The following is a 22,759-nucleotide window of genomic DNA, read 5'->3' on the forward strand; positions in this document are numbered from 1 at the left end:
ATTTTTAGTTATATTCTCCTTCGTTTATCATTTATATTTTATAATTGTCGAGTGATTGAAACTCTTTTACGTTATTATATCATATTAAATTTGATATTTATTTTGTTATCAAATTAAATTTAACAATTTAATTATTTACTTATCAAGTTTTATATAATAATTAAATCATTAAGGTTTAACAGTTAAATAAAAATTAGGTTGTAAAAGAGAGGAAGGATTGATGATAACATCCAACAAGAAAAAATAATAATAACAATAATACTTGAACTACTCATAACAATAATAATAATTTTTTAATACAATCCATGCATTTGTTTTGCGTAAAACATTTTATAGAAAAATATTTTTCAGATCTCCTCATCTTTGTTTTGAAAAATATTTTTCAAAACAGTTTTTTGTATTAATATTTTACAATCATCTTTTAAAATTAGTTTATTTAATGAAAAATATTTTCAACTTATAAAGTTTCATAAAATATTTTACAAACAATAATTCACTTACAACATTATTCAATTATTTCAATCACCATATCTATTTCACTACTAAAACCATCACCTTCTCCTCCACCACCTCCTCTTCTACACCACCATAATGACCTCATCAACACTTCCTTCATCATTACCATCTTTTTCAACATCACCACCTACACCTCCTTCACCATTATTTTTTAATTAAGGTTCTTAGGGAAAAAATTGGGGAAAATATGAAATTGATGTTGTTTGATGTAATTGTGAAGAAATATGTTGTAGATAGTGTATAATAATGAATTATTGAAGAAATAAATTGAGTGTTTTAGAAAGAGCTAAGCCAGCCAACCATTTTTTACCAAAAAAAGGAACATGGAGATTTAATTAATGTTTGTATAATTTTGTGTAATTAATATGTATTGATGTATTTATGGTGGATTGAAATGGAATTAATAAATTTATTTGGTTGTGATTAAATATTTAATGAACCCGGAATTATAAAAAGAGAAGAATTGATGAGAGATATGATTAAGATTTTGAGTTGGAATATAGAAATTGCGTAAAACATGTTGAGTTGACTTGAATGATTAGTGTGTGTGTGTGAGATGTAAGCTTTGTTAAAAAAAAAAAGATTGAGAAAAGTATAAATCTTGAAATTTCACAAAAGATATATTGTTATTGCGAGTATAAAAGAGATCACAAGACTTAATCAGTAGCAGGGAATCATTTAACACACTCAGATATCATATAGATGCTCAACATCTTAAAACTAAAATATTATTTAAATTGTAATCACAATTTTTTTTAAATGCATCTTTATTTTATTTAAACAAATGTTAAACTATCAGAGAAACTAGTTACCATGGTTAATTGGTCTAGTGTCCTAGTTAATGAGCAATTAAAGAAACTAGTACCCTAGTTAATGAGATTAGTGTCCTAGTTAATAAGCAATTGAAAAAATCAGTTAATTGGGTAAAGAAACAAATGCTCGGTTTGGGCTAGAGAGGACATTGGTATGTCATTAAATTGTGTTAATTGTATTGATTTGTAAGGTTCAGGGTAAAATAAAAAATTAAGTGTTTAGTAATCTATGTAGTAAATATATAAAAGAGATAATAGTAAATAACTATTGTGTATAAAGTTGATTGTATTTGGTATTAAATAAATTTTCAAGTACCTCGTATTATTATGTTGAGCATGTATTTGTATTTTGTTTTTGTTTGTTTAGTCAAATGACGTGAATGAATGAAATGAATATTTTGCTTTGTAAAGTAATTTTATATCCAAAAGCATGTATATATTAAATATGAATGATATAACTAATGCAGTTTTTTTAAAGCATGTCTATAATTATGTTGTACTCCTTTTTAGATTTACTTTTACTTAAAAATGAACTTGTGTCTTGATTTATGTTGTAACTAATTTAATTGTCTTATTATTCATATTATTTCTCAAATAGCACAATACTTGATTTATTTGAGTGAATATTGAAGAAAAAGAATAAGTTGTTATTATGGTTGGGTTTTAAATAAATAAAGAAGTCTCGGATGGTAAGACGATGATGAATTTGGTTTTTGTGAGTTGTAAAAATCATTAAATTGATAACTTAGTATTGAAAATTTAGAGAAAACTCTACCGGATTTATCTGTAAAATATACATACGCATGTATATATCGGATTTGCATCTTATTAGACCAATAGTACAAGTATTGAAAAAAAAGTATGTTCTCTTTCAAGTATTAGGGTTAGCATTTGAGAAAAAATATTATTTTTTTTTCTTAAATACATTAAATAGATTTAAATAATGAGTCTTTAGTAATATCATTTGGAGGAAGAATTAAGTCTTGATTAACATGAGAATATTAATTATTTAATAATACCTCTTTACTTTAGAATAAAAATATAATATTAGTTGTCATGATATACAGCTTTCGGATCAAAGGTTGTTGGGATATGATTATAATTTCCAGACCCCAGCGGCCTCGGCACCATATCTTTCAAGAGAGGGCTATGGTTGATTCTCTGAGCCGAAAGAGATGAGAACCTCCATGCCCTTTAGGGCACAGCTTACATTGCAAAAACCTTACATCATCTGGGGCCATGACTGACAAAATGCTCACAATAATTAGTAATCGAATCAAATTTCTGTACGTTTCTTACCATTTTCTTGATGCTTCGATGCCGCTAGCGTAGAATCATATGCATATGATATTGCTAACTGCAAGCATGGTGTAACTTGCTACGAAATTGTATGTGCTCAATTTTCTTGCAAATAGATGACGTCTGTCGGAACAGTTACTTCTCCCTTCCCCTCCAGCAACAAAACAATGCATATAATTGATTTTCTAGAGAAAAAGACAATAACAGGAACTGTTTTCGTATTGTATTAAGAGTGTGTTTCTTTACGCGGCTGCGATTGCGTTTTAATTAAACCATATATTTAAGCCGTTTGGTAAACATAAAAACAAGATTTTCTGTTCATGGGTCCCATGTTACTTTTGCATTCCAATAGTTGGAAAAGAAAAGCAAGGAATTCTTGCTTTTTGGGCACTGTTTATGCTAATTGCACTGTTCACTGAACAATGCAATTAGCATGAACAATAGATATTGATATACTGTTCATGTAAACAGTGCAAGAGAATTGTACTATTAACTTAAAAAACAATGAACAATGCAATTCACTTGTATTGTTTACGTGAACAGTTTTTTTTCAGTGTGTTAATTTTTTTAATAATTTTTTTAAAAAAAACTAGTTTAGAGTGAATTAAATTCACTCGCACTGTGATGTGAACAATATTTTTTTCCCGAAAAACTAGTATATAGTGAATTAAATTCACTCGCACTGTAATATCAATTTTATACTTGATAATATTTTATCTAATTTTATTACAAGCTTAAAAAATTATGGAAACTGTAGTTCTTATCGGATGAATTTTGTACGTAATGGAATTATAGATAGTTTAATGGAATAATAAAAAATATTTTATATAAAGTATTATTTATTTCATGATGTAATAGTAGTAATTAATTCTAAAATATTTAAATTTAAAACTATCAATATTAATACATATATTTTTTACTTATTTTATAACCTCAACTTCAACCACAGTTTTAACCAAACATATATAAATATCAAATCAACCTTAACTAAAAGTATTTTTTATAAAATAATTTTTTTAAAATCACAATCACAACAGCTACCATAATACCAAAGACACTCATGGATCTTAAGGGAAGAAACGACAATTGTAAGAATATTTTCGCGGAATTGCATTTATAGGTCGATTTTTTTTAAAACAAGGAGCATATTAGAAGTGTAAAGAAATCAAAGTTCCTAGTCTTGCCACGTGTCAAGAGATTAAATAATCAATTGGTTAAAATGTTGTTAGTCTTGTTAGACAGTTAAGAAAGTTTGTTTTTTTTTTTTTGGTAACCCGGGGTGTCCGGGCCAGCTTACGCGCACCACAACTAATCCCCGGACCCACTGAACACCCTGCAAGCTCAGTAGGCATGTAAGACATCGCAAGGATGACAGGCGTGTACGCTAGGGCTCGAACCCAGGTGACAGAGGCAAGGAAACCTTGCCTTTGCCGCTGGGCTACAAGCCCTAGTGCAGTTAAGAAAGTTTGTTAGTAGTACTATTGTTGTTAGTAGTACTATTGTTAGCCTTGTTAGACAGTCTGTTAGTAATTAATTAGTGAAAGAAAGAGAGGTTAGAGAACGTAAATAAGCTTTTAACTATAGCTTGATCTAAAAGGTTTGTAATAGTATTAAATAAATCATTACGAGAATACAGTAGTTTTTTCTTTCTCAAAGGGTCAAGAAAAAAAAGAAATTAAAGGAAATCATTAAAAATTAAATAAATCACTAACCACTTGATTCTTTAATAAATCAAAGGAGTATTAAATAAATCATTAAAAATTACCTAAAGGGTCAAGAAAAACAAAAAGAAATTAAAAGAATAAGGTCCACATTGAAAAAAATAATACATAATATATTGTATGAGAATGAGATAACTTGATAAAAAAGAAAATAAAGAAAATTACCCAACCTATTTTTTCTTAAAAAAATAATGTTGACTGATAAAATTAAAAAAAAATAATTTTTTTAAAAATAAAAGATGCAACTCGTGTCAACTTTTTAAATTCATAACCTAGATTATTATAATAAAAGCACCAAACTTGAAAAATTATGAAGTTCAATCTCCAACCAATCAAATATTAAAGAATTAAAATTAAAATATCAATAATTAAAAGAAAACTCTAAAAATTAAAATAAACAATGCAAATTTTAAAGGGAGAAGAGATAATAAATAGGTGGAAAGCGACGCTAGCAACAAATCATGTCACCTTCTCTGCCAAACTCTACCCCTAACAAGAAAAGAATGTTATGAAGATTCCAATGACATGATTAAAAGGTGTTTTTTTGTTCACATTAACAAAAGTTTTTATTTTAATTTAAAACTTAAAAAAAGATTATTTTTTTTACAAACTAATTAACAAATAGTATAGTGATTATTTGGATCTTTTAAATCTAAAGATAGTGCAATAATAATGAAGGGGGAAATTATGAATTTTCCGATGAAATGTACTTAATGGAGTAAATGTGTATTATTTATATAGGCATGGATTTTTAATTTAATATTTCATAAAAGTTTTGATGAATGCATAGAATATTAGCAACCACAGCATAAGTGAATAAACACATTAACAACTTTTTAATCATTTTTTGGCTTTGTAAAATAAAGTAATATATATATATATATATATATATATATATAAAAGAAACAGAAAATTGAGCTCATAATTTATTTTATATTATTTTAATATTTTTCAAATTTTCAATCAATTTTTCTTTTTTCTGAAATTGAAACTAAGAAAAAATCTATCACATATTCTTCTATGTTTTTTTAAGTAAAAATTAACAAGGAGTATGATGCGACTTATGATATCTAAATGATCAACTCTAGGAACAAAATTATTCAATTTAAAATCACAATGATGTTTTAATTAAAAACGGATTCCACGATGACCCGTGAAGTTATTAAACATGGAGAAGTGTGAGACTGTGGTGGTCGATAGATCCAGCAAAGCCGGTGATGTCACTGGAAACACTGACCAGAGCTGCTGGTATACTCAGATCACTGCACGTGCAGTTGAACCGCCAGTTTCCAGAGTCAACGCTTCTTCGCAATACATACTAGGAGTTCCTTGGGATTCCATCCTAGTAAAAAACAATATTGATAAAATAATAAAGTATAAAAAATATTTAGAGAGTTAGATTATAAAATTGTTGGACACAGTATTTAATAAAAAAAAATCATGTAAACACACTAGAGGAAAAAAAAATCTTATAAATACATATGACGGCACCATTATTATTGTTAGAAATATTTTAATGAGATGAATCTAATTATACCAAGAAAAGTTACCAACAATGATCGGAGCGGACTACACGAGTGACCCAAAAGCAAGTGAGCCCAAACATTTTTGGACGGCTCGTGTGATCCCCTCCATTCAACGTTTGTGATATTCTTTGGTGTCGTTAAATTCATTTTGTCGAGATCTTTTCAACGGTATTGACGGTGTCATTATCAAAGCTTTGATGCGGCTTTGGGTCCATTTTATTTTATTTTTTACTTTTTCCTCAATCCTATCTCTTTACAAATTACAAGGAGAGAGAAGAGAGAAAAAAAAAGAAAAAAAATGACACTGAAGCACACCGAAGTTCTGATGATGACATCTTTGATACTGTTAGAAAGATCTCAATAAGATGAATTCAACGACACCAAAAAAATGTCACAAAGAAGGAATGGAGTGGATCACATGAGTCGTCCAAAACTGTTGGGGCTCATTTACCTTAGGTCGCTCGTCTGATGCACTCCGATCACTGATGATGACCTTACTTAGTATCTTTGGACTTGTTTATTTGAAATTTTTCCAACAATATCGGTGGTATCGTCATTGGAGTTTTAACGAGTCTCCATAGTATTTTATTATTATTATTATTATTGAATCTTGTCTCAAATAATTTTATAAATTGAGAAAGTCAATTGTGACACTTGTGCAACTTTCAAAACTATTCTATTTTTCCTAATTATTTTTTATACTCTATTATTTTATTAATTTTTCACCATGTTGGAATCCCTTTGTCTATGGCCCGAAGCCAGAAAGCGGGAATCAAAAAGACTTTTGGGTTAGTTTACTCTTTTCATTTTTCAAGGTTTGCGGCTGTCAATGAATTATTTTTTATTCGGAAATCAAATGCCTTTGGAGTGGAGCTTAAGCCATTTGACTGATTTTGACCCCTTTTTCTGTCGATTTCGATTTGAACTTTTTGCGATAATAGTGTCTGCTGATAATTTAGATTAAATAATTAAACAGATTATCTGAAAGTAATGAAAAACGAAAAGGATGTAATAATATATGCTACATCAATTGGTCAATCAAACTATTCAAATAGAAAATTTTGGTATGATGTAGCTCAAATATTTCTAAAATGACAGAAAAATTATATGTGTCTATTTGAGAACGTTGAACCAAAATTTATATGTGTGATTAAATAAGCTATTGCAATTGTTAGCATTAATCAAGTTTTATATATATTAGATATAATGTTTTAAGTGGATTGTTTAATCTAAATTCAATGGATATTCATCAAAATCAATCCTAATGAATGAATTTCTTTGAATGGTTATTGTCTAAGATTTTCTTATGAGTTCCATGGTATATACTTAATCATAGCTTGAATTTTTAGTTAAATATATATCAACAGACAGAGATTTCAATTGGTAAAATTATTAAATTTAGTAGTGATATGAAATTAAATTATTTAATTTATCTAATTTGTTTTTAATTAGAATTATAATTTATGTTAAGGTCAACTTATTAAGAACATAATGTTCCACATATATTAAATATCATTGATAAAAAAAAAAACTTGGATGATTAATCAATTATGACTTGACTCTAAATAAGTTTTAAAACTGAGGTTTAAAGAGTAATTAATACAGGAGATTATGATTCTAGACTTAAAAAAATTGAATACGGACTTAATTGCATAAGCTTTTAATAGTTTTCCTGAATTAAAATATATGGTAATTTTCAGGTGACAAAGTGATATTTTGTTTTAATTAAGATATTATTCTCTATAAATAAATTGTTATGTCTCATATTTTTTAAGAAGGAAGTAATATAGAGTATTGCAATATGTAATACAAAGCGAGAAAAGAAAATAAAAAAAAGATATGGCACTCAAGCATTGCAATTCTTCTCGCTTAAAAGAGTTTAAGAGATTTTTAATCTAGTGATTCGTATAAATAAATATTAGATATAAAAAAAATGGATGATTTTTTATTTGCAACTACTTAATCTTGAAAAGATAATCAAATTCTAGAAAAAAGAATTGACTTTCAAGTAATTTTCACTCAAACACTAAATAATCTTAAACTATCTAAAGAAATCTACAATACTCTCAAAAGATTTAAAATTATTTTTTCATTATGTACATGTTCTTTTAGAAAACCCAAGAACATGAAGCAATGCTAGACTCGTAAAAAAAAATATTAAATGATTTTCTTATGAGTTCCATGGTATATACTTAATCATAGCTTGAATTTTTTGTTTAATATATATACATTCTACTATTTTTTATAATTTTATAATTTATATTTCTAAATCTAAGTGATGTATTTGACATCATTTGACCCTTTGATTGAAAGTAAAGGATTTTATTTCTTCAAATTATTTATAAAAAATATTATTTGATCAAATTTAAAAAGTTTCAAGAATGAAAATAGTTTTAATTAGTTGATTAAGGAGACTTTGACACAATCAAAACTTTAAAAGAAAAACTAAATTCACTTCAGGCGATAAATTAAAATTAACTTTATCCATTATCATCCCCATTTTATACTCGTTAGCTATAAACATAAACCATAGCTTTAATTTTCAAAAGATTATTAAATGAGTTCAGACTAAACATATCAAAGGTAGTTCGTTTGTAGTCACATGAATATATATATATATATTAATTATTTGTTTTGATATGCTAATATTAAAAATAAATTTTAAAAAATAAAATAAAATATTTTAATTATTTCTAGATAAAAATATTTTAAAAAATAACTAGTATTACATCATATATCCATCATAGGAAAAATAAAAAGAAAAAAGAAATCACTACACTATGTTTAGCTTTTAGCTTTAGTCGTCGGCTAAGCGACGAGGAATGCTTTTAGAACACAGCTTTTGTCTCTCTATATATGTATGTCTTGACTCAGGAGAAATGAAATGACGTGGAGTGTGGACCTTAAGAGATTACATGCAGGTCCCGAAGGAAGATTCTGATTGTCGAGTGCCGACTCGTGTAATAATGTTTCTTCAATAAGATAATTGCATGGTGTGGTCGTCATTGTGTGGATCAGATTGCTCTCTGTTTTTCCAAGCTTTTCTTTCCACTGCTTTCAAAGTGCTAGCTGGAGCTGCTGCTGCTGCTGGAGCTGCTGCTGCTGCTGCTGGAGCTGCTGCTGCTGCTGCTATTGATGTTGTTTTCCTTGGAATTACGGTGGAACCATGTGTTTTATCTTTGGAATCCCTGCTTTTATGTTCTGAAAAAAAGGTCTTTCTCTTGGTACAACAGTACTTCCACTACTTTTTCTATATATCACGTGCCAGTTGAAGAATTCTGCTGCTGATTTCACTGTACTAATAGTTATCTTTTAAATTTTTTATTTAAAAATATATTAAAATAATATTTTTTTATTTTATAAATTTTATTTTTAATACCATCACATCAAAATAATCTAAAAATATATATATAAAATAAATGTTAACCGCCCTCTGTTTTGGCTTTACTGTCAAATGAGGGCTTGCATTCTCGTACAAATGAAAACTACGTAAATCTTGATCATTCTACTTTTACCTTCTGAATATAACGATTTATTAATTTTTCTAGATCTAATGATTTGATGCGAGGAATGTATTTTTAAAATTATTTTAATAAAAATCTAATCTCAATCCCACACAATGGGTTAATCCTAAATATTTTATTACAATTCTTATAAATTAATAACTCCTTCATTGAAAGTCTTTGGGTAGAATAAATGGATCAAAGTAAAATTCTAAATAAATGGTTTCAAGCGGTTTCGGGTTTTTTTTAAAGAAATTCAATTTGAGTGTTATTTTTAATAAAAACCGAATCAAACAAAAAATTATCACCTCCAACCTCTCCTAGCTCCGCTTAATTTTATATACAATGTTGGTATTAAAAAAAAAACAAATAGTGGAAAGAAGACTATAGTGTGGTGTTTATGGTCACACAAATAATATATTTATTTTTGAATAAATAAGAAACAAGTGTTTCCTGATTTCCAAGTACAAATTATTCCAGTAATGAAAAACAAATAAAGGTATATTTCACGTGGAAATTTCGATAGCACAATGCTACCAACCAACCAAGGATGTCTATGGAACACTATGGACCCCATTCAATATTCCTTCTTCAATTTGGCACTAAAATTAACATCTTTGAAGATATGGAACAGACCTGTGTAGGTCCAAATAAAATTGCACCTATAGCAACGTGCCGCCCTCAATTATATGTGCAAATAAATAAATAAAATCATGCTATATTGTACATATTATATATAATGCATTTATTTATTGCTTTTTATGCATTATAAAATGCATTCAAGATGAGGAACAAGTATTCAAGGTGCATGAACCATCAGATCATCATGTCAAAGATGGTGGAATAAACAGGGTGGCTCTGTAAAGGACGGTGCGACCCATGCAATGGCCTCCTCCACATATATGCCCTCCCTTGTAAAGCATAGTTGCCAAATTTGGTTTCACTAACACGAAAGATTTTTACTAGAAATTCACAGTTTTAAATTAAATTAAAAAAATTCATTTGGGTAGGTTTATTTTAGTCTTTTTAAAAATAATTAATCTGAGTTAACTCAACTACTAATATAATGTTAAATTAATCTAGATTAACATAAAAAAATACAAACATAAAAAAAAGGAGATTGAAATTTTTATTAATTTGTTTATTATAAAGTGCTCAAATTAATATAAATATAAAAAAATTATATATATTTTAAATTAAAAATATTATTATATCTTTAATAAATATATAATACTTTTTTTTTTCTGGTCAAAACAATGGTGCCGACTGCCGACTGCCGACTGCCAAGTACAAGCCGTGGACAATCTTTAGATTGCGGTGGGTTTTCCTGCAAGCACATGCATAGCATCACATAAACCACACGTGCGCAGAATATTGCGCCCTCCTTTTTCTTTTTTCCGGTTTCCTTCTTGGCTAGCTAGTGGTGGGAGACGCGTTGCGGCTTTGTCTAGTTTTTGTTGGTGGCAATGGAGAAGAGGAAGGTGATGGTGTGCAATGTATTTTGTGAAACATGAAATCTTAAGGTGGAGCCTGACTTCAAAAGGGAAATTATGTTCTTTCTCGAGGTTGCTACATATAATTTGATTTTGGATGCTCGTTGGTGTAAATGTAAATGATACAAGTTTGATTTTCATGTTCTTTCATGTTGCAAGGATATATATATTTGAAAATTTATCGTAGCGTTAGAGAGAGTTTATTCTGGATTGTAACGGTATATTGATATTTTTAGACTTATCAAATTAGCTAAGATCTATACTTGGATTAAGAGTAAAATGATTTTTTCCATGTGATTCATTTGTCATTTTTGTTTTGTTTGGGTACAAGGATCTTTTCTTCTTTTTCAGAACAGTAAAATACATTTACTACTCTTAAAAGCAAAAAAATCATATAATTAGTTTTGATGGGCTTTTTTGAGATTTTATATTTTTTAGCACAATGAATTTACTAAAATAACCTTAGTTTCACAATTAATTTAAGCTTCCTTCGAGGGAATTATTGTATTTTTCAAGTAGGTTTTTTTTTGTTATAATAAGGTTGGTTGAAGGGTAAATTAATCTTTTATAATAATTAAAAAAAATTTAGGTGGATTGGAGACACTACGATGCTTTAATGGCACATGCGCTGTCATACGGTGGCTAAGAATTTGCTCCCTTCGTGTTATTGGATTTCTCACGACGTCCTTTTCCTCCCCAAACAACGCGTGTTGGAATTTGATGGATAGATTGTCGTTGAACCAATCTTCCTTTTCTTTTCTCTTTTTCTCTCTCCTCCCTCGAGATTCGCACCTCACATTTAAAATTTTAGGATAATCCTCTTTGGTTGGGTATATTTGAGTATCCATTCTCATTCTTTTGATTTTGTAATTTTTTCATAGACTCTTTTGTTAGTGTTTTTCTTTTTTTCTTACCTTTTTTGTAAACTTTTAATTGTTTTCAATTTCATCCTTTAATCAAAATTTTTAATTTGTGTATATTTTTTAGATTTGGTCCTTATTCTCTAGGTGGTTTCTTTTTTAATTCTTTTGTGAAATTGATTTTTCTTTTCAATTTAGCCTTTAAATCCAAAATTATATATCCTCTAATTTGTTTTTTTTTTTTTAATTTTTCATTCAACTTTAGTTTTTTTTATTTCTTTAAAATACGCTTGAGTCAATTGAATATAATCTTTTTCTTAATTTTTTTTATTTGATTAGGACAAAGCATAAGTCATATAACTTTTTTTTATATATATATATATAAGGGTTGCCAAACACAATACAATCATGGAATTTTGAGCCCAAGATGGGAAAAACATTAGAAGATAGAAAAAATAAATAAAAATTTATTGCACTGTTTTTTTTTTTCTTTCCTGATCGGCTATACCGTAGAAAACTATTGAGTATAATCTTGATAACCACTTTCAAAGTTGCCAAGAGGGTTAATTTAACTTGATAGATGCCCAAATAGAATAGTTAACTGCGATGTTTGATATTGAATAATTTCTGGAATCATAAAATAAAGTGTTAGTATTTAATTTAAAATTAAAAAAAAACAAGGATATACACTTTGGAACAGAAGTGGAGTTTTTCTAGCATACAACTACTTTTTATCTTGTATAATATGAACTATGAGTATTTAAGGTACATGTCTCTTTATAATTCTTCAACCTACCTTGATACATAATCTTAATACAATTTTCTTTCAAGCTTTTCAACAATTAATTATCTTTCTTGTAATTTACTTTGTGAGTTATCTGCAACTTAATTTATGCTTTGTTTTCTATACAATTTCTATTTTATTTATCTTTTATATATATACTTTTAATTAATTTATTACCCATACTTTCAAACTGATCTTAATACAATTATATTTCTACTTTTTTTTTTAGTTTATTAGTTTAACGTGGGTATCCGGGTCAGCTTGCGCGCACCTTGACTAATCCTACGGGCCCTAAAGTTAACGACTATGTAAGCTTCTAGTGGCCATCATATAAGTAACCACAGGGCTCGAATCTGAGACCACAAAAGAAGCAAACCTCTTGATCCCAAGCTCTTACCACTTGGTCATCACCTAGATAATTTATATTTCTACTTTTACTTTGTGAGTTAGCTGACAAATATGACCTATCCATCAATAAATAGTATTTAAAAAGGTATTATCCTTACATTTATGTCATCATTGATAAGAAAGAATTTGAGAGATACACGAAAACATATAGAGGGCATAAGTGATTGTTTGTAAGAAGTTTAATCCGGTTTGTTTGTTGGAAAGTGGTTTTTTTAAGTGAATTCTGGAAAAGTGAATTATTTTTCGATGTTTGGTAGTGTAATTAAAAATAAGTTGGTAAACAATATCCAGTATTTAGTTATGTCATGGAAAATGAGCTGGAAAATAACTTATTAATATTTTATTTTTTTTCAAGTTTATTAAAATAATAAGAAACAAATCTTACAAATTAAAAGGTTGGATGAGAATGAAATTGAAAAAAAATATCATTTCATAAATTATCTCAAATAAAATAAATAATAATCAAAACAACAGAGATCAAATCTAAAAAATAAAAAAATTGAAAGATGAAGAAATTAAAATAATAATAATAACCATTTCAAAAATTATTTCAAATAGAATAAGTAACAATCAAAAGAATGAGGACCAAATTTGATAGATAAAAAATTTCAATTAAAAAATGATAAGGAAAAAACAATTAACAATTATAAAAATGAGGACCAAAGTTAATATAAAAATTAAATTATAAAGAATGAAATTGAAAAAACAATATTCAAAACAAAATATATATAGCAGTCAAAAATTTAAGGATCAAATTTGATATAATCAGCAAAAAATATAGCATTTCTAAATTTTTCACAACTTCCAGAAAGTGTTTCAATAAATCCGAACAACGAAATTTAGATTAAACATAAAGAGGAAAGGTTTAAATTAATTGGATGTTAATATCTTTTTACCATAATCAAGATCAAACATGGTTGTGTATCTTGGTCAAGTATATATATGCCTAATTATTGTAATGTAAAATGGATGATTATGACACAAATAATTGCCAATTATTTTTTATAGTTTGAAATGCAATGAATGATTTTTTATGCACCAACCAGAGCATTTCATTATGGATGGACAGTGGAAAAGTCATGGGTAAATAAGAGTAATAAATTTTTGCTTTTCGATTTCGAGCTTTCTAATTGTTAATATAATGATTATTAGAGGTTTATATAGTCGTTAACTTTAAGAACCATGAAATTAGTTGAGGTATGTACAAACTGATCCGAATATCCACGTTAATAAAAAAAAGTAATAAATTATTAAAATATCAAAGTAAATATTGAGCTCAAGGTTAATCATATTTTCATTATTTTGAGGATACTCTAGAGGGTAAGGATTTGCCTACCATTTTATAGGAATTCTTTGAAAAAAATAAATTAAGAGATGAATGTAGAAAGTGAAGATGAACAATTGACAAGTGACCGTGACAATTTATATTTTTTCAAAATTCAAATAAGTGACTTCTATAGTCATTAATTTCTTGCTATTTTGATAAATATTACTTTATCTTCAAAATAAATAGGAGATATTGTTTATATAAAAAATAAACAAAAAGACACACCCATGCTATTTTCTTGTTGAAATATGGTAATATATAGTTTTCTTGATAGGAAGATTAATGGCACGATTGGAATAGAACTAGAGATTGATATTTGAGATAAAACATTTATAAATCATGGGCTAAGAAGAACAAAATTTTGAGAATTGCTTAGAGAACAAGTAACCAAGATGAACAACAATTATAAATCACAGACCATAAGCCTTGATCATAGATTAAATGACTAGCTAGGTGGAGACATGTTGGAATTTTCTTTTTAACTTTGACAGAAAGTAGAGTTTTTCAAGTGTTGGGTTACTTATTTCTTTGTATAAGATGGATTAATAGTTAATGTCCTAATGAATGATCTTCTTGTTTAAGGTTGACACTAGGTTGGTCGTTTTTCCTAATTCAGAGGACAAGAATTAGGGTTGAAGAGTATTATTTAAAGGAGACACCACTTTGTAATTCTTTACTGTTTTATTTATATGTTTATATTTACAAGCTTTTTATTTATTTATTTATTTATTTCTCTTACTTTCAAAGCAATCTAATAATTTCTCTTAGTCTTGGATATCAACTTAAATAATTCCTCGTGATAAATCTTCATTACTATGTGAACTAATAAATATTTTCTAGCCAACATGTCCATTTGGCCTATAACTAGAAGAGTTGACATTAGTTTTATCATGATCAATTTGCATGATATTCAATAAACCTCTTGGTTTCTTTATTAGTACTAAAGTAAACAATATTTGTTCCTAGATTGGAGTAACATTTAAAGGATTGTTGGTTGATTTGAAAATAATTTTTTAAGATTTAATGAAACTTGTGATACAAAATTGATATAGGGTTCATGGCTATTTACTTGGTTAAATCCTAAATATTGCATTCTAACTTTTAATTGATAATATAAAAGGAAACTCAAAAATTCAAAGATGAAAATATGCTTTTCGTTGAATTTTCTAGTTTTCAGTGTGTGTGTGTGTAAAGCGCTTAAAACTTCAAAAAAAAAAAAAAAGTAGAGATAAATTTTTGGAGACGTTAATAATTAAGCAGACCATCCATAGTGCCAATAATAGAGGCAAAGTGCATTTCGTTCGGCAACTCCATCACAATCCAAAGTAAAAGCCTATGGTTACTGTCTTAAGGTAGACAAGAAAGAAAAAGCATCCGTGTGAGTCTAGCCCGTGTTCAAGGGAAACTAGACTTGTGACAGATCAACAATTACTCTCACTTGGATTCCATCGACATCAAGTACACATGGGCGGTGTTCCATGCCATGTCTTCTCGAGATAACTCTAGAGAATGGCTACCTTATTTGTTTTTTCTCTGTTTTTTTTTCTATTTTAAAGAAGAGGTACAGATACCATCTCTTTAATATATGTTTTCTCCTCCTGTTCATCCTCCAATCAGAGGTTTGCCGTTCCCAGTATGAGGTAGACGCATCCACAAATAAAAAGACGGGTGTTGATGTAAATGAGTGTGTTCTAGCTAATACCTAGGAGCGATATTTATGATTTTGGGTCCCTTTAGGTGTCGTCAGTGCCCAACTCCAAAGATTTCTATGTAGCTGGAATGAACTTATAGCAATCCAAACGCCAAAATATTTGGGTTTGTCAAAGTTTAGCAGTTGATTCTATTCTGATGGTAGAATGGCTTGAAAAGTAGACGAAATTGGCAAAATAAATTGTCCTCTTTGGAGTCAGCTCACGCAAAATCAAAAGTACTAAACTAGCAGAATTTAGAGCAAGGAAGTGGTCCACTTAGGAAACTGGATTTTTGGAGGAAATAACACACAAAAAAAAATATAATCATCTACTTAAAAGTTTAATATCTATTAAGCTTATTTCTGTTGAGATTAATGAATTTGTAGACTCTACCCTCTACTCTACAGAATTCTGTCTTTTCTTTTTCGGTGAGATACCAGTGCATTGAAAAGATGCACCAAACTTTGGAAAGTGAATTTATTAGTTACCATTATAGCTCCATTCATCTTGTTCATGGACACAATGTATGTTGTTCAAAACACTAATCTGCAATTAATAAGAGGTCCATGATTGAAGCGGGAAATGAAGACCCTGTGACAAACGCAACCACCTTCTGGTGATGAATACCATGGGGTCCAAAAAGAAGACACAACAGCTATGGAGGCTTCTGAGTTTTGGTTTCTACTTCAGTAGGTTGTTAGAGGGTGTAAGCTCACATGGTCATGTTATTAAGAGGTCCATGAGTTCAATATTGAGGGGAGAATTTTATATTGAGCAAGCCCACTAAGTCATGAACTTAGGCATGCAGATTGCTGCGCTGGCTGAAAATAAAATTCTACACTCGACACAATCTGATATGAAAATGACACTGCAGTGCATATGCATGCATAAGCCCAGGAATTAGTAGGGTTTTCATGTTAACCACATTTCATAAGCAAAATACCTAAACGGAATATGGTTAAGAAACACTTTTCATTAGCATTAGCTCTGAGGATCATCATTATAATGCGTAGAGAGGCAATCAATCAAGAAGATTACCTAGCTAGCTCCAGAGGCCCGAAGACATCTACATTGCGGAACAATAGCTGGAAGTATTCCAGAGAAAATGTTGCTGTAGACCTTAGTTACTGCAGGAGTGAAAAATGACCTCTCACTGATCAATACTCAGTCGTGTAGGCTTGTATCACCTCACCATGCGAGTAGCATCTCGTATTTGTGATTGGTGGTGATTGTTTGGACACTATCACGTTCAGAATTATTCAGCTCCTTGCATACAAATTGCTACTGTAAAATCCCACTTTCAGCTCTTCACATTCCTTACATTGAGCCTTGTTCCATCAGCTTTCTAACTGTATCCCTAAGTAAAAGCGTTGTCCCTGTCACAGCACAAAAGTCCATCAAAAACCTTCTTCTGCCTTCAGCGTCCTAGAGGCTTTTCAGTTTTCACTGCATAACACTTAGAGGAAGAAAGCTCTCAAATATCCTAGTCTTCCCTTGATCTCCACTGGCAATCTTGAAGAATTAACATTCAGGTCATTTCATCCATTACAAGACTTTACATTACCAGTAGTCCTTGCAGGAGCATTTCCCCTCGACAAAATGATGGAATCTGTTTGAATCTCTCAAGATGACAGGTCTTCTGGTGATGTTAGATACAAATTTCATAAATATATGGCAGTCTGCACAAGTGCGAATGTTCTTTATAATCCTTATAGGTGTTACTCCATGAGGCTTTTTGATTAAACCATATGCAAGAGCAAGTTTTTCACTGTGGTAATTGATGGATTCAAGTTTCTCATCCTCCCCAAAATCATGTAGAACCAAGTTTGTATTAGGACTAAAACCTGCTTCCTGCAGTTTCCTTATCAATCTGTTAAGTTGCACATGAATTATTTTTGCATCTGGATGAGTTCGATCATCTGCTACAAACTTATGGACTTCATTGTCAATCTCAATCCAACTGTAAGCAGAAAACTTTTTAACATGCTTGGACTTCATTAGAGATCTAATAGAAGCAACATCTTTCCATCTTCCACGAGCAGCATACATGTTAGACAACATGATGTAAGGCACAGCATTGAATGGATTCAATTCAATTAGGCACCTAGCCGCCATCTCCCCATGTTTAATGTCACCCTTCATTACACAAACTGATAAAACCGTAGTCCAAATTAGGGAATTTGGTTCCTGCGACATACTACTAATCAAGTCAACTGCTTTATCCATGTGCCCTGAACGTCCAAAGAGATTGACCATGCAAGCATAATGATCCGGAGTAGGTTCTAACCCATGTTGATCATTCATTGAAGAAAAATATTCCTTCCCTTCTTCAACCAAACCAGCATGGACACAAGCAGATAGAACACCCACAAACGTTACACTATCTGGTTTCAAATTTTCTTCCAACATATTCTCATAAAGGGACAAGGCCTCCAAATCCTGTCCATTTAATGCATAACCCCCAATCATGGAATTCCAAGAAACCACATTCCGAGTTTGCATCGTACTAAATATAGTCCAAGCATCCCTGGTGACTCCACATTTGCAATACATATCAACAAGAGCGCTAGACACAAGCAAATCATCATTAACTCCCATAAGAAATGCTTTTCCATGAACAACCTGACCATGATACAAAGAAGCTAATTTGGCACACGAGCTAACCACACTCGAGATAGTATAACCATCTGGCCTGGCATTCTCTAACAACATCTCACTAAACAACAGCAACGCATCCTCTTCCTTTCCATTTTGCGCACAACCCACAATCATTATTGTCCAACAAACTTCATCCTTCTCTCTAATCTCACCAAACACCTTCCTTGCTTCATCAATATACCCACCTTGAATATATGCACCAAGAACACTTGAAACTGTAACCTGATCGGGCTTCAAATTTGACACCTGCATTTCATGAAACAAATCAATGCATTTCTCAGGCTGCCTGTTTTTCAAGTACCCAGAAATCATCAAATTCCATGTTACCACATTCCTAATCACCATTCTATCAAACAACCTCCTTGCCTGATCAATCTCCCCGCACCTCGCATACAAATCAGTTAAAGCATTACAAACAAACACATTGCCACCTAAATTACAAATAATAATCCTTCCATGAATCTGCTTTCCTCTCCTTAAATCCAACAATTGCGTACACGCATTTAAAACACTGACATGGGTATACTCTGTGGGCTTAAGCCCTTCCTTCTGCATCCTCAAAAAAACACCCAGTGCCGGGCCTGCACGCCCATTTCCTGCAAAACCTGAAATCACCGTATTATACGATACTGAGTCACGAGAAGGCATGTTATCAAAGATAACCCTTAAATCCTCGACTAACCCGGATTTCGCATACAAAGAAAGCATGGCATTCCACGAGAAATTATCTCTTTGGGTCATTTCATCAAACAGTTTCCGAGCATGAGAGATTTCTCCTGATTTTGCGTACAAGTTGAGAAGACGATTGTGAATGAAAGTGTCATTGGGTTTAAACAAATGAAGGTCCATGTGGGATTTCAATCTCTTGGCTTGATCAACATCACTGGCTCGAAAGCATTCGAGTGCAAGGCGAGTGTAGCATTCATGACTTGCTGGTCCGTTAGTGTACAGTGTGTCTATTGCTTGGCGAAGCTTGAGTTTGGAATTCATACTTTCCGGTGGGGCTTCGAATTTGAATTTCTGTTTCTGTTACGTGGGTCATGTTCTACGTTCCTAGCTACTACATGGACGCTAGATGGGCAGCTCAAGTTCTAAAATTAGGGTGCAGTCCTACTTGATGTTATACTCACCTGTGTTCTTAAACCCAATTCGGTATGCTGGGTTGACCTAAAATCTCGCCACTCAAAGCCCAAACAATCATCTTTGTTGCCATGATGTTGTTTAGGTATTGGCTCAAACAAATACCCATGCTACTTGGCCCAAACCCAAATGATCATACCTAGTACCATAAAATATTCCCAACTCTTGGCACTCACATTTTTTTTAGTCTCGAAAACTCAAGACACAGTGAATTTTTCTATGTTTTCAATGACAAATTCCTTACATATGCAAATTTAGGGTTGACACCATTTTTTTTTTAGTTTAACGTGGATGTCCGAACCAGCTTACGCGCACCTCGACTAATTCCACGAGCCCTGAAGTTAACGACCATGTAAGCCTCCAGTGACCATCATATGATCAACTACATGGCTCGAACCTGAGACCACAGAAGGAGCAAACCTTTTAGTCCCAAACTCTTACCACTTGACAATCAATGGTGATAGTGTACACAACGCAACACTTTTTATCCATGACTAGAAGTCATGCTCGTGTGCTGTTGCTGGCTTGTGATATGCCTATGTATTAGCGAAAGACTGTTACAATCTACAATGTTTTCAAGAAAAAAACTATAAAGATAATTTAGAAAAAAAAAATTAAAAAAAAATCGGAAACACTGTAACAATTTATAGTGTTTTGTGAGGAAATATACAGTTGTAATTCTCAAACAGCTCAATATTAAAAAAAAAAAATTGACAAAGATAATTTTGAAAAAAAATCATAATAAAAAAAAAACCATGTGGGGAATGATTGTAGCAATCCACGGTGTTTTTTTTAAGTACAAAGCTAAATTCTCAACTAACTTAATATTAAAAAAATAAAAGCAACAAAGATAATTTTGAAAAAAATCATATAAAAAAACAAAAATCATAAAACAAAGCAAAAGAAAAAAAAAAGAAAAAAGATTCATGTAGGGAAACACTATAGTAATTCACAATGTTTTGTGAGGAAAGCTACAGTTGTAATTCTCAACTAGCTCAATATTAAAAAAATAAAATTGACAAAGATAATTTTGAAAAAAATTATATAAAAAAACATAAAAACCGTGTGGGGAAATATTGTAGCAATTCACAATGTCTTAAAGAAAAAAACTACAAAGTTAAATTCTTAACCATTTCAATATTAAAAAAATAAATTCGACAAAGATGATTTTAGAAGAAAAAAATATGTGAAAAAACACTGTAGCAAAACAAAAACCATACGGGGAAACACTATAGCAATCAATCATGTTTCAAACAAAAAAACTATAAAGCTAAATTCTTAACCAGTTCAATAATAAAAAAAATAAAATCGACAAAGATAATTTTGAAAAAAAAAACACAAAAAAAAGATAATTTTGGCAAAAAAAACAAAAAGAAAAAGAAAAAACATGTGGGGAATGGAAAAAAATGAAAAAAAAAACACGTGGGGAATGGAAAAAAATGAAAAAACAAAAAAAAATAAGAAAAACTACAGTACTTTCCCCACGTGTTTTAGAGTATTAGTTAATAGGTGCCTCTTTCTCTACCAATTGTTATTTCTAGCCAACATGTCACTAATGTTAATCACTCGTCTCACCAATGATAGTGCAAGGCATTACAACTAATAGGCATCAATATTTCTATCAATTAATTGTTGTGCAATTCCTCATGTATCGAGATGAGTTGATGTAACCTGAGTTTATAAATATTTTGGGTTACCAGATAAACAAAAAAAGTCTTTATACTTAAAATTCTCTCTACAACAATTCAATCTATATATTTTCTCTCAATATCCTTACTGATTTAAGCATCAGAGAGTATTTCGTCACACGAGGGGCTTGTGTTTTCTAGGTGAATTTTTACCATCAGTTAAGCCCAACAATGAAGCACATGTATGTTTCAAACTCACTCCCAAGATCATGACCCATGAAAAACCCAAGTTTTGTGTGATTTTTTTCCTGATTTCATTAATGGCACCGTTTGTGGTGACGTGGATAAAAGTCAGTTCATTTTTATTTCACATATTTGCACCAAAAATGCTTTTTATGGTTGACAAAACTCCAGGACAAGGGACAATAACTTATCTCCCTACTGTAGGAACTTCAGCTCCCCCAAGTCTCCAAAAACTCTCACATGAGGTGTAGATGCTCAATAATGTTATTGTGGTGATGCACATGCATCTTTGCACTCTTTCTCCTACATAACAAAAAGGTACCATTAAGGATTCATTTGTTTTGTGTTAAATATTTTATAGGAAAATGTTTATATTTTCCTGTGTTTGTTTTTGAAAAATATCCTCCAAAAAATGTTTTCATTTATTTGTTTCCCATAAATATTTTACAAAAACAACCGGTGAATAAAAAATATTTTATAGTCAATCTTCAAACTTGATTCATTTATTAGAAAATATTTTCAACTCATGAACTAATGTTCTCACTCAAAAGGAGTTACACATATCGTTATTACACAAGATGCTCAAACGATTCATTCTTCATCTATCTCCATCTTAGTTTCACTCATGCACCAAAAAAAAAAACTAGGCATGAGATAAGCTCAATAACTCTACGAGTTCACGATCAAGAACATAGCTCCCACTAAATGTAAGAATCCTTTCTTTGTCACATAATATTGCACACTCAAGTCTTCAAAGGCTATGTCTCTGCAAATGTTGGCCTAAACAAATATGAATGACTTACAAACTTATGAGAGCATATACAAATTATGAGAAGCATCCTAGAGCTAATCATATAAAATAGTGATGTTATTTGCAAAGTTCATCGATCTTAGCTTTAAACTCATATCTCACTTTAGCATAAGCATTCTAGCAATACAATAAAGCTCTTTGTCGTCACATAACAAGAAGATAAAAGCATCAAGGCTTATCTTTAAAGGTTCAATGAAGAAATGCTCAATATAAAAACACTTATTTAGCCTATTTCCATAGAAACCTTAATTAATGAAGTTTATAAATATTCTTTATGGGAAAGTTGGTCCAACCAAAATAACATTTTTTGTTTGAACAATATAATGGATGATTATATTT

General features: G+C 30.3%; 1 protein-coding gene across 3 annotated transcripts; it reads right to left on the reverse strand.

Annotated features, from left to right (window-relative positions):
* Nucleotides 1-16,795: 16,795 nt before the first annotated feature.
* On the reverse strand, nt 16,796-19,949 carry LOC133674263 (putative pentatricopeptide repeat-containing protein At5g09950). Of its 3 annotated transcripts, none has more exons than XM_062095296.1 (2): nt 19,281-19,450; nt 16,796-19,194 (listed from the first exon to the last, which is right to left on the reverse strand). In XM_062095296.1, the coding sequence occupies exons 1-2, from the start codon at nt 19,309-19,311 to the stop codon at nt 17,501-17,503; spliced, it is 1,725 nt and encodes a 574-aa protein (XP_061951280.1). In that variant the 5' UTR covers nt 19,312-19,450; the 3' UTR covers nt 16,796-17,500. The 3 variants fall into 3 exon arrangements, with proteins under 3 accessions (XP_061951280.1, XP_061951278.1, XP_061951277.1); XM_062095294.1 differs by having other exon boundaries at nt 16,796-19,203; XM_062095293.1 differs by having other exon boundaries at nt 16,796-19,949.
* Nucleotides 19,950-22,759: the final 2,810 nt, after the last annotated feature.

Source organism: Populus nigra, chromosome 15 (assembly GCF_951802175.1).
Source record: "Populus nigra chromosome 15, ddPopNigr1.1, whole genome shotgun sequence".
Classification (NCBI taxonomy): domain Eukaryota; kingdom Viridiplantae; phylum Streptophyta; class Magnoliopsida; order Malpighiales; family Salicaceae; genus Populus; species Populus nigra.